We start from the raw sequence: 13,206 nt of genomic DNA, 5'->3' as shown, positions 1-13,206 counted from the left end.
ATGATTATGGGGACCAGCTATGGGTCATTCACCTCAGCTTGAAGACCACAGTCTAGGACTGCTGGCATACCACACTGCAATTCTGCTGAATTATTTTCAATTTCTGGGTGATATTCAGAGTTACTGAACACTTACTTAATTTCATTTTATCCCGAGTCAGCTGAGTTTTGCTAAAAGCAATAACTGTCACTGTTAGTCTAAATTATACTGAGTTTAGGGAGTCTGTCACTAGAACAATAGATCCAGGCGTAGACACTGCAACTGGTTTTAATCTGCAGAGAGTTGATCTGGTTCCAACAACATTCTGCAAACACCATCAGACACAATCAGCTGAAAACTGCTTCAAGCTACTCAGCAGACATGTCATCCAGGTACCATGGAGTGTTACTTCCCATATGCTGCCAGAGCACAGAAATGGGGTTATGATAAGAGATGAACAGATTCAGTCTGAAAACTCAGTGTAATTAATTCACTTGCCCTTTAAAATCATTATAAGAAATTTCCTATTGCAAAGCCAGCAAACCCACCAGAACCAACCATGGTGTTATTGCCAGTACAGCACATTAGACCTTGCAAAGAATTAATACAAGCTCTGTCAGTTATCAAAAATCCCAGCTTTTGCATGAGGGTCTAATTGGCAAACTGGCTGAAATTTGTGTGCTGTGCTCAAGCAGCTGATACAGCAACTTATGAAACACTTACTTACAACATCTGCAATGGATGTACACTTTCTTTCCTAACCAGTCACAGAGAACTTTGCCCTAAATAGCTTAATTGCTTTTGCTTACCACTGCCACTGGCACTAGTGCTGCCTTTACGAAGCATTTTCCTCGCTTGTGATGCTGCGGACCATTTCCATCCAAGCTCAGGGCCATATTCTGCCATCATTTTCACACTGCATATCTCAGGATTTAAAATTAGGCAAGTAACGAGTCTCTGCCATGTAATTTACATCTAATCAGTATTCTGCTCTTCTGCTGCTCATCTCAAAGGGTGTCTATGAGAAGGGTGGGCAGTGTACAGAGAGGACTGCGATTCATTCGGAAGGGAAAACTAACCCCTCTTAATGCATGGATCGGTGCTGGAGGAGCACACACACTTGCTCTGCCAGCCATGCCATGCCATAACCCTTCCCTGTGGGTTTGAGCCAAGTCCACCCAGCAAGGCAGGTGCTGGAGAGTTGAGGCTTAGGTCTAGAAATGACACAAAGGAACTGCTCGCACCCACTACACCCAAACAAATCACTTCACTCCTGTATAACCCTTGTAGTTACACAGACACAGAAGGTGCGAGGGATTATTCCACCCAAATTACAAGGCAGTTATTGCTCCTTTCCCCTTCTCTCCAGGGCTTACACAAGCCAAGTAACAGTGGAAGCGCTCCCAGCAGAGCTCCTTTTCCTCCATACGCACGCAAAGCCTCCGTTCATGGCGGCAAGGCATCACTGACACAAAAGAGACAAACTGCCATCAACACCTTCCTCCTTGGTGCCACCCATGCAGTTTGGCACTTTTGTGCCTTGCTTAAATAGTTATGAAGAGTTTGAGTATTTATTACCACGAATTTCTCAACTACTGGTACCAGAAGACAGAGTGGTACCACCCATTAGCACTGAATGAACCAAGGCTGTGTCCATCTGAAATGGGGCAAGAGGGAGAGAGCACAAGACCGTGAGGGGGAGGTTACTCTGCAAGCAACAGGAGAGGAGACAGAGCTGCAATAGAAGATGCTACAGGTAAGGGACAGACACAAGGGATCAGAAAGGAAACAGCCTAGCCCTCCTGGCAGTGTCAGGGACTGACCACACCACTATATGCCAAATGGACTTTATGCTTTGGGCTCTATCTCTCAGCTCTGATGCAGGCAGGAACCTGGTGTGGATGAAGCTCCTGAAAGAGGGGCTGGTCCTTGTCCATTCTCTGTAACAAGAGCCAGCTCACCCTCCTGCAGGGGTTATTTTCTGCCTGTGGTTTAGCAGAGTTCAGAGCATCCTGGACATCAACACCTTTACTGCCAATCCCTGTTCGTATCGGCACCCATCCTTTGCATTGCATGAAAAGCAAATGACAAACATACGGACAGCAAAGTATTTTTATTCCATCTTTATTGCCTGCTGACATGTTCAATATGCTCAAACTACATCTGAGGGACTGCATAGAGAGTGTTTCTTGTTTATATTTGATGTACGGCAGAACACTTTACATTGCACCAAATGTTGAGCAAACGGTAACATAACAGAGAAGCTGCAGTGGCAGCTGGAATTTCTGAGGTGGGCTACAGAGACTCTCTGGGGGCAAAAGTCTGCTCATCTTATTCAAATGAATTGCTTTTCTGGCCAAATTCTGCTCTGATATGCCAACTGACGAATACAGACCTAGTAACATGAGAAAACATGGAATAACTCTGAGAGCTTCAATTCCACAGCAAGCTGAGGAATATATAGCAGCTAAAAACCAGAGAAGCAACTGCAACGACACTGAATGGCCAGAAGGCTCTGAGAGAGAAAAAGGAATCCTGTCCAAACCTGAAAACCCTTGCACAGAAATTATTTATGGAAGAAATGAGGCAGGAAAAATGACTCTCTGCTTTAGACCATCCCTGTTCACAGGGCAAAAAGAATTGAGAACTTGGTCTAATAGGACTGAATTGTCTCTCGGGGAAAAGCAATATCAGTTGCACTACAGGTGACCATGGACTGCCATAGCACTTCTAACTTCATTTCAGAACATAATAAAGGAAACATACAGAGAAAAGCAATCCTTCAATCTCTGCCCAAGAACAGGGTCAGTATATAATGTTCCCAAATGGGAAAGGCAGATAGAGGCATGCCCTGTGGCTGCTCTACACTACCTCCCCCCTCTCTGTGGCCATTTTGATCCAATGTAGAGTACAAAACGAGCACTTAAATTGTCTCTGCTGGTCATACTTGGTTATGGGACTAGGTACTCAATGGGTCTCTCCAAATAGCCTCCTACTTACATGGGTCCCACACATCACAAATCCCTTACTCCCCCAAGGATGGATTTCCTTATCTGCCCCATAGTTTCATGCTATGGAAGCCAGCAAGAATGGCTAACAGGGGAATGAATACAATTAAACTTCCTACTGAGACAGCTGAACTTGGAGCAATAATTAACATAAAACAAAGGAACCAGCTTACACCAAGTAATTTAGGACCAAAGAAACCAGGTGTCTAAGGTGGAAGAGGGCCTGCTTGGACTCCTGTCCTTACCAGAACAGGACAGACAGCACACAAGCATGCTCCAAATGTGGAGTCTGGTGCACCTGGTTTATACCATCTCTGTTCTTACACTTGGCCCTCTACAGCAGACCTGCCATCTGCTTCAGCAGCAGCAGGGTTTTACCTTCTGACCTGATCAGTTTGGATCTGTGTTGTAACAAGATCTCAGCTGGATCCCATGTTATTCCATCAGAGCATCTCTGTGTTGCTTTCATAGAAAACCCTGAACAAAGGTTTTATTCCTCACACTTGGAGACAACATACTGTGAGAGTCCAGAGAGGAGGGAGAGAGAGATGGACCAAGAGGACTCTGTGACTTCCTCAGTTTGCTGTGAAGATGGATCACTCACACTGGGGCCACACATTTCTGTGGCCAATGCAGTAGTTTCACCTGCTCTTGGAAGGTTAGGGAAGACTTAACACTTAAAGTACTTAAAAAACTTAAAGTACTGACCAGATCCTTAGGTTTCAGAAGACATCTGCCTGTTTCCTTGAAATTTTTAACAGTGGTCAAATATACAGGTCTACTGAAAATGGGAGGGCAAAAAGTGAAAAGAAGAATAAAGGGAAAAAGGAAGACACTGAAAAATGATGACTGCAAAACGATCAGTGAGAGCTGCAGACAATGAGAAGCAGTAATAAATGTGAAGGCAAGATAAATGTCAAGAATGATTTGATGCTGATTCTGACACAGCCAGTGATAAAACTTCTGTAGATTCAAATGGGCTCCAAATTTAACCTGAAGGTTCAAAAGAGAGCCCAAGAACCTCCAACCAAGACAGACTGAGCTTCCTCCTCGCCTCATTAATTCCTTATTAAAATTGATTCTCCATCTTATCAAGCATTCAAGTGCATCTGGAAAGTCATGGTGAGAAATCTGCAACTGGGATATCCTTGAGAACACCCATACATTTAGAAAGAATCCATGATTAACAGACACCTTGCACACAACCACAGCTCAGCATCAATCACATGGCACTGAAAATAGCCAGAGGACAGACTCAAGTATTTCATGTTGTGATTTAAGATCACTTCTAGTTACATTCGTTACCTGGACCAGGACAAAGAATCGTTTCTTCCATCTCTTCCAAACATTTTTACCAATGGCCCATAAATACCTAGGAGAAAAGAACAGGTGAATTCAGTACACGAGTGTTAATCTGTTGTCCTCTTGCTTTTCAGTATATTTTGTTTACACTTAGAAACTGAAGTTAATGCACAAGGAGTAATTACAAGACTCTCAAGCTCAGCAGCATTCATGTATGGGTTTATTTCTAGCCTGAACAAACTACCTGCAAAGAAAGCGACATAAAAATCTTAGAGAGTCTTAATGTTACACAGTATTAATTCTCTCTTTCTTTCCCTTTGTCTTTCACAACTTGCTCAGAATTTGAAGCTTTAGTGCCAGTGAATAGCTACAACATGGTTGGATGGGCGAAGAATGCATTTGCAACGGAAGGATTAAGGGAGAGAAACCCCAAATCTGCTTTAGCCTTCATAAAACCATTTTGCTGAGGGGAGCTGTCAAACAGAGGGACACTTCCTACATCAAACCCAGCATGCAGATCTCAATACCCACTGGACTGACTAAACCAGGACACTTCACTGAGCAGCTCTAAGATGAAAGCCGAGAAATTGCTTGGCTACAGATAATTCAAGCAAACTGAATAATTTCTGAGGAGGAGTGAATTTACTGTTTTCTACAAAGGAAGAATTAAATTTTAAAATTAATGTCAAAATAAGCATTTAATCTCTGTAATGAATTGGCCACTGTGACACTGTAACACAAACACTGGCAAAACTAGTGGCAGCACCAGGCTAATAATAAACATAAGGATATTATTCAGAATTAATATGTTTTATGTATCATTATAATTACTTTAGTTCTGGCTCAATAAATAGAAAAAAGACTTCATTTTTGGTTTTGCAAGAGGTTCTTTACGCCAGAAGAGATCTAGCATATTCTTAGTGAATGTTTAAACCACAAAACTCCAAGTCATGCTGATGTGGGCTTTGAGTCCTTGGCTAGTCCAAGAAGAGGGTAGTAAGTGTCCTTTTGGCTGCTGCTGCTAACATCAACAGAAAGATAATCTCAGTTCTGGTAGCAAAAGGTATAAACCCCTGAGTTTTAAGCAGTAACATGTAAATCAAATATTAGTTGAAGAAAGCTAGAGAACAGCCCTGCTATCAGCTGAGGTAAAGGAAATAAATAGGGCAGGGGAACTGTCCTTTCTAGCTCTGGGGCCTGTGATTGTGGTGAAAAAATTAAACTTCACACAAGACTACTGGCTCTAATCTCATCAGCAGAGAAGACAGGAGGAGGAGGAATTAGAAAAGATGAGTGATTTAAATCACCTAATAATGGATGGAATTTAACAAAACACTATGAAAATAAAAGTGAAGCAAAGTCACTTTTACATCACCAAAAGCAGACAGAAGAGTTATTTCCAACAGTGAGATTCCTGGACAATTTTGATTTTTTGGTCCCATCCTCAGCTCTGAAGAGCAGTCAGTGCCTTGCCAATGGCCTTAGCTAGATCTTCCCAAGGATGATCTGATTTGTAACTATATGAAGGTAGAAGTGGTCAGGGATCCCTCTGGCCCCAGATCTTCTGATACTCCCTCCAGGAGGGAAAAGTGTCCCTTTTAACCTTCCCAATTATTAGTCCTACTCAAGGCAACTGCTATTTAATTGTGGTGTGTATCTCAATATATATAATGCTGGTCACACTGGGGTATATTTCAAGTGGAAAGTGCATTATGATTTTGGTTTTGAGAAATCAATACAGGAAGGCACAAAATAACTTTAAAAATTACATTATTCTCAGTAAGAGAATTGGGCAGTTCACCTATTATTTCTCCCAGGAAAAAACATAATTTCCTGTGAGGAAAACTGTTTAAAATTTAAACTGTTTGGCTCATATGCATTAAAAAAGACTACGCTAAGAATATGGAAAGTGCACTATAAATGACTGAACTAATGCCATTTTTATATTTATCTTTCTGCTTCACCTCCTGTGAACTTGAGAAAAAGAGTTTCTCTTTGAGAATCTTATAAAAGCTAAATTTCCTAATGCAAATTCAAAACAAAATGACTTTAGACTGAGACAAATGTTTACCCAGAGTGCTTCATGTTTTGAGGCTTATCCATTCGCACAGCAAGCTTGATCTTCAGGTCTTGATCAGGGCAGTTTTTGGAAACAGTCATCTTGTGCCACTCTGACTGCTTTGGGCTATTAGGAGTAGGGTGGAGAACAACCTGCAAGAATAAAAACCAACAATGTTAAAGGGAAAAATTATTCACAAAATGGGGTTTAATGTGGAACAGAAATAAATCAGATGATCTAGTTTTGTCCCAGAAGTCAGTCTGGATATGTCTATTTACATCAGCAAGGATGGCTTTTTATTGCTTTTTTAAAGTACAGCTTATTATTTTGAGATTAGGTCATATATTCTTTGGCTCCTCAATCAGCTCATGGGGCTGTGCAGATAGAACTGCATGATCAGTTCCTATCATTTCAGGATGGTACATCTGACTGAGCTACAACAGCAGAAAAAATCTGCTCCCCATGTCATGACTTGAGTGGCTGCAGAACTCTGCTTCCATTTCATGCATCAGGAAATGCTGGGAGGGTCTCCAGCTGGAGCCATCCATGCAACACCAGTGACTGCAGATGAACACCAATGCAAGCACTTGGCTCAAAGGAACTGAAAGCTCCAAGAGGTGAATAGTCTTTCCTGATCATAGCTGTAATTTTCCCACTCATCCACTACCACTACAAAGCAGAGCAGCTCCCTGGAGAGTAAGATACAGAATATTCCCCTAGGACACCACCACATCCACCATCTTTTCCTGGTATTTCCATATGTTTGCTCTGAGGTGGCCTAACCCCCTTTCTCCTCCACCTGTTCCCCTTCTGATGCTTTCACTCTCAGAGGTGACTTTGCCTGGTACAAATTCATTCAAGTTTCCACTGTACTGTAATGAGATGAACCTTCTTAAAATCCATTAACCTTTATGCAAGCAAATTGTTTCACAATTCTTACAAATGGCAGCAGTCACCCTCATTAACTGATGTGCTGCCATCACTCATTTCTTGCTCATGCTTAGTCTATGCTCCTGCCAAACTCCAGCCCAGACTATAATCTTGTATTCCTCTGCTCTTCAACTCTGCTGCTGAGTCAACAATCTAGGGGCTGTTTTCCACCAAAATATCATTGATGCTATTACCCTCTGATGAATTACTCTAAAACTTATTTTATTGCCTCCTCTAATGTCTGAAGTAAACATCAGTAGATTCTCAACTTTACCCTTATCCATTAATGTAATTTATCACCTCTTTTATTGAATTGCTTTCTCTGTCAGGAATCTGAAGCTGTTATCAGTCACACAGATAACAGAGCAACATCAGTCTGTACTGCATCACTCTTGGAAGAAAACACATTTAAGCAAATTCTGAAGATGAGAAATGAGCTCTGCACATGAGGCAGGGGGTGTTAGAAACATGACGGAAACAAACTCTGTGCAGCACCCACAGAACCCCAGTGCCAGGCAGGTCATGCAAGAACACACACCTGTGCTAAGCTGCATCTCTTAGTGAGGCAGCAGCCACTCAGTGTGTTTGGGATGCTCTCTATTTTGATTTCTAACTCTTTTTTCAACAAAAGACACAAACTTTTCTCAGCGGTGCTGCAATTCACAGCTCTTCCCCTCCTTGCCCTCAGTAGATGAAGTATTGGCATGGCTGAAATCCATGGGAGCCCTGCCACTGGCTTCAAAAGGGTCAGGTTGTATTCCCATGCCTTCAGCTGCCCATTCAGCAGTGCAGGGCTTGGGAGCATTTTCCAGTTCTCCCTTGGATAAAAGTGGTGAGCTGAGGAGTGGCGGCCGGTTGCCAACTCAACACTGGCAATAGAAAGTGGGCTTTGTACCCGCCTGGCAGAGCACAAAGCCACTGCTCAAAGGGCGGCTGAGCAGGGGTGTTTTGTGTATAAAACCTGCTTTCCTCCCCTCTCCATGCAGGCAGGATCCTGCCCACTCCAACAGCTAAACCAGGGGCTTACACACTCCCGGTTTCATTATTACTTTAAAGAAGAAATCTTGATGCAGCCTGAGCAGACACGCGTCATCTTTCGGCCGCTCCGGGCACACTGAGCATCCCTTTGAAGTTTGGCCGACTGAAAGCACTGGTGGCCACGGGCCAGGGGGAATCATTGCCAGCTCCCCACACTTGCCACTGCTGGCCTATGTCCTTCAGCCTGCAGAAACTCAGGGCTGAGGGATGGTTTCCTGCTGGACTGGGAATTAAAGCACATTGGTAGGGCTGGCTCATCAGCCTTTCAGGGCAAGAGGGGTTGCTTTGGGTGCTGACATCTTTCTCAGAACAACATGCACAGCTAATTGCTTCCCAAGACCAGCAAAGTCAGCACTGCTCATGGCTGCCAGTGGAAACAAGACTTACAAAGCAAGAGGGGCTGCACTGAGTGTAACCACTCAGGGGAAAATCTGTGAATGGCAGCACGGCCGGCTGGGTGAAAAGCTCTGCTCAGCATGCCACAGCGGATAAAGGCAGGGTGCCAGGCTGTTTGAAGTAGGAGGTTTTGAAAATAATCCTGAAAATATTATGATGCTGTGCAGCAAAACAATTGTAAGTCTTCAGCTGTAGTACTGCAGCCTAGAGGGGTCATCCTCTTTGTCAAAAGGAGGACAGGGAGAAAGGAAGGATCAAGGTGTGAATGAGGAAAGCCTGAAGGGGCTTCTCTTTGAAGAGAAGATTGAGAGGAGAAAAGAAGGGGTAGCTTTGCTTTTCTCTCTCTCAAGTGCAAGAAACAAAGGATACTTCATGACCATGAAAACACAAATAATTAAAATGAACATGAATTACATGACACAAAATTGCATGCAGCATTCTCCACTATAAAGCTGTAAATTTAAATCAACAGCTCACTAGGACCTGGAAGAATGTTTGGCAATTTTATGAACAGGATTAATACAAATTAGGAAAAATGTTAATTAGGAAAAATGTTGAACAGACATAGACTTTCTTGTCAAGGCACAAACAGCCATGGAGTTAGCAACATCCCAATAGGTTAGTCCATAACTGGAAATACCATTCTTGAGCTTGCAACAGGATCAGTGGCTTTCCTGACCATGGATTTCTTAGCCATAGCCACACAGACAGGATGGAGAACAAGGAGCACTGCAGGACCAGGCAGACAGAGCCCAGGCTGCCCCTGGAGATCACCTGGGTCATGGTGAGCCATGACAGGAGGTACCAAGTCCTCTTACCCCAAACTGATTTTCATGGAGTCATCGTCATACTGATCTCAGCCTGAGAAGCTGAGGAAGGCACGGCAAGAAGGCTGCTACCACTTCTGCCTGGGGCCAACACAAACTAAACAGCTGCACAAAATCCATGGAGACAAGTGAAATGTCCCAAAGCCATAGGAAAGTGCCATCCACAGATATTCTGGAGCTGTGGGCTGCAGTGATCAAGGCAGGGCACTGGTTTAGGGACCACAGGCTAGGGGCAGAGATGGGGTGGGAAGATTTGCCTGTAGCAAATACTCCAGGAATCTGAGCTCTTTGCTATTAACACCATTGATGGGAGCAATGAACCCTCATGTTTCACTCCCCAGTCCAGCCCCACTGAAGCTACCAGCTCAGCCACCATCCATCCCCAGGGCAGCCAGGGCTCCAAGCCTTTTGCAGGGAGTACTGCAGTCAGTGCTTTCAAAAGCTCAAACCGTGCACTGGCTGCTCAGCAAATATGAGAGAAACTTAACAGCCCCTTGCCAAACTTAAATCCCCTCTTTTTGCTTCAGCATAATCCCCTTTTCTGCTTCAGGAATGTCCATTTCCGCAAGCAACTTTTAAGGCTTTCCGGATTGCCAATATTGCACACAAGATCCTCTGCCTTTGCTCAGAGCAGGCACAGCCAGCTGAAATGCTGCCATTAAAAACTCACAACAAAGACAGCATGCGAGATGCACTCCTTTCCAGCAGTGCAGAACTTGCTTTCTTTCCCTCTGCTGAAGCTTGGCAAAAAAGCAGAGCATGTTGTGCTCCAAAGATATTTCTGTACAGAAGAGATTTCTCTAGAAAAGCAGCGCCAGAGGGAAGCATTATTAAACTCAGTATCTCCTTACCCTCCCAAGCTCTTTGTCCTCCAGAGCCAGCACTCCTGTACTCTCTGTGAACAGCTTCACCTTCACTGCAGGAAGTGCATGGGTTGTTGTGAAGTCTCCTTGGGTGCCCCAGCTGTGAAAAGAAGGACAGAGAGGTGTTCAGCTCAGCTGCCAGGTCAGCAGCAACGCTGCTCAGGCATGAAATAGTTAATCTAAAATGTGTCTGACACAAACCAAAGTGGTTGGGTTGTGTGAGTGACAAGCGCATTAATTATCTTCTTTGGGAAATGTGGGACAGATGTTTGGAAAACCCATTGATGGTCCTTGGGAAAAAAAAAAAGGAGCATCTGGGAGCAGTATGAAACCAAGCTTAAGAGAACTTTCTTATTTAGAAAGAACAATGTCTCCTGCAGTGCCAGCCTGTGTAGTCACAAGAGAAGTAGAGGATTGAAGACACCTGCACCCAGGATGTCTGTGATCACTCATGCCTGCTCCTCTCTTAATTAACCTCTCCTTTCCAGGCTGAGAATGAGGTTTGCTTTTTCTGAAGAAACTGCAACTTAACCTGGGTTGCTTTCCAAGTTTCAGCCCAACCCAAGTTTAAGTCCAAGCCATTATGTCTGGAGTAATTCTAGCTTGCTAGGACTGCAGAACAGAACACCAGCTCCTTGTGGGTGGGACTGCAGTGGCCAGGAAGATGCCACCTCTGCAACTACACCATGATCCACTACCTACTATTTGTAGCCTGTGAGTCATTCCCTGGCTTGGAAAGGAGTGCTATGGAGGCTGAATTATCTACAGCCTCTAGACAAGCATGTCTCTAGAAGACATCCACAAGTTTCTGCAATCACAAGTTGCCCAAATGCACAGAAAACATGAACTCATTCCATGTGGGACCCTGCCAAGAGCGTGCCATGAGCAACACCTCTGAGTGATGTGGTGGAACACACACTACAATCCAGAATGCTGCAAGTCAGATGAGAGGTTACACCATAACTCATTAACCACTTCTATTCACCCTCACTCTGTTAATGACACTTTCTCACTTTAAGCTGTCCTCAGACTAGATCCTCTGCTGAAGAAAGGCAGTTCCCTTGAAAAGGCTCAGAACACATGGTCCAGTGATTAGATGCTCCTTAAAGATGAACACCAAGCAGCAGGTTTAGCTTTTGGAAAATTATCAGTAAAAATAATTCCCTTGTCCTTGTGCTCTAGGAGTATGGGTTTATGCTCTGCTCCCCACTGAGCAAATTCTTGTCCAACCGAGCTCAACAGATGAGTGTGTTCAGCACAGAGCTGATTAACAAACTTGGGTTCTTCATCAGCTTTGCTCTGAAATTTCCTCTCCTGGTGTCAACTGTTTCACATGTTTTGTTTTTTATGATGACGCATCAAACCACCACCAGTGCCAAAGAGCAGAGATTTAGCTTAAATTATCTACAGCACTATAGGTCCAGTCAGGTCCTTTATACAAAATCTTTTTCATGTGGAAGCCATCAGTTACCTAATAAATGTTTTAAGGGTAAGAAGCAAGAAACAACTTAATTTTCTAATCACAGTTTCGGGTCACAGGTTATGTTTTCTCTCAAAAAACTGTGTTGTCACCAGGAGGGAAAGTAGGAAGATTATCTTGCTTTGGGTAAGAGGCAAAAGTAAGAAAATATCCAACCTTACACTGTGTATTTTGACAGCATCTGCTTTATAGAACTCGTATCTCTGTTTACTATTAAAAAGCTCTTATTTGCTGAAGCATTCCCAGACCATATGTTATCAACAAATGTTACTAACCAAATACAAACAGTAATTTTCATTAGGTTTCCTTCATGGGAACAACATAAACCACAAAGAGAATAAATGTTTCAAATGACAGCAAACATACACAGCAAACCCTTGACAACACTGGTGCTTACATTTTCATACCCCCAAAAGCCCTGAAAAGATCTGCGCCAACAAATGGAGACCATCAAAAGTTGAGTTTTGTGCTGGTTGAAGCCTGTGGTGATGTCATTAGTTGCCATAGTGATGCTCAGCATAAGGCCATAATTCATGCCACTGAAACATCATTTGTATTCAATCTGAGTACCCAGTTTATCTGGGCTGTGTATTAAATTATTGTTCAGAAAATTAGCTCTGGACAGTAGCTAGGTATTAGCATCTTCTGAGGGACTAACAGTGTAATGGTTTAATTTCCATATTTAATCATTAAGCAGGTTATCACTGCAGGAGTTCATTTGTTGGGAAAGTGCATTGGGACCCATTGTGGACAAATGCCATGAAGTAGCCATGTTATTTTGTCCCCCTATCACAGAACTCATGATGACACTTCAAAGCAATAAAACATCTGCAAATGCAGACAAACAAATGTCATCCTGGCCAAAAGGATACACACATACAGATGGATACATGTGGACGTACAAACACCATAAAAAACGTACACAAGCAGAACAATCCTGACAGTACTTCCTCAGTCAGGACTGTATTAATTGAATCCTGCCTGAACCCCTCAGCATTTCTTATTGGCCAGTACATCCCAAAGTCTGGAACTGATAAAGAAATGCTGCTGTACATAGAGAATTTATTAGAATAATTGCCCTATTTATGGCATTTGTACTGTGCCAGTGCTATCACCAGGATCTACTTTTGTCTCCAGGGTTTCTATTTAGGCATCAAACCTAGGATAAGCAGCTAAACTCTTTTGGCTGCAAAGTGCCAGAGGTTGAGATATGCCCCAGGTGCTAACCTGACAGATGCTGGCCCTTGTTTAACCTTTTACAAGCATAATAAGGAGATCGTCACTGTAGACTTTGTGTCTACAGATTCACCTAAAGGTGTAATCA

The 13,206-nt window shown here is 43.3% G+C and overlaps 1 protein-coding gene across 14 annotated transcripts in view; it reads right to left on the bottom strand.

Moving 5' to 3' along the window:
* The window catches only part of CADPS (calcium dependent secretion activator), a 204,932-nt gene that overhangs the window by 101,631 nt on the left and 90,095 nt on the right, over window positions 1-13,206 (bottom strand). For all 14 annotated transcript variants that reach the window (XM_088171331.1, XM_088171332.1, XM_088171340.1 and 11 more), the window contains exons 7-9: window positions 10,391-10,502; window positions 6,361-6,500; window positions 4,293-4,359 (exon numbers count right to left, since the gene is read on the bottom strand). In XM_088171331.1, the coding sequence (XP_088027457.1) occupies window positions 4,293-4,359; window positions 6,361-6,500; window positions 10,391-10,502 (319 nt within the window). The remainder of the gene's footprint in view (window positions 1-4,292; window positions 4,360-6,360; window positions 6,501-10,390; window positions 10,503-13,206) is intronic.

Source organism: Sturnus vulgaris, chromosome 11 (genome assembly GCF_052056855.1).
Source record: "Sturnus vulgaris isolate bStuVul1 chromosome 11, bStuVul1.hap1, whole genome shotgun sequence".
NCBI classification, from domain to species: Eukaryota; Metazoa; Chordata; class Aves; order Passeriformes; family Sturnidae; genus Sturnus; species Sturnus vulgaris.
The sequence above is the reverse complement of the archived record's forward strand: the minus strand, read 5'-3'. Positions and strand labels throughout refer to the sequence as shown.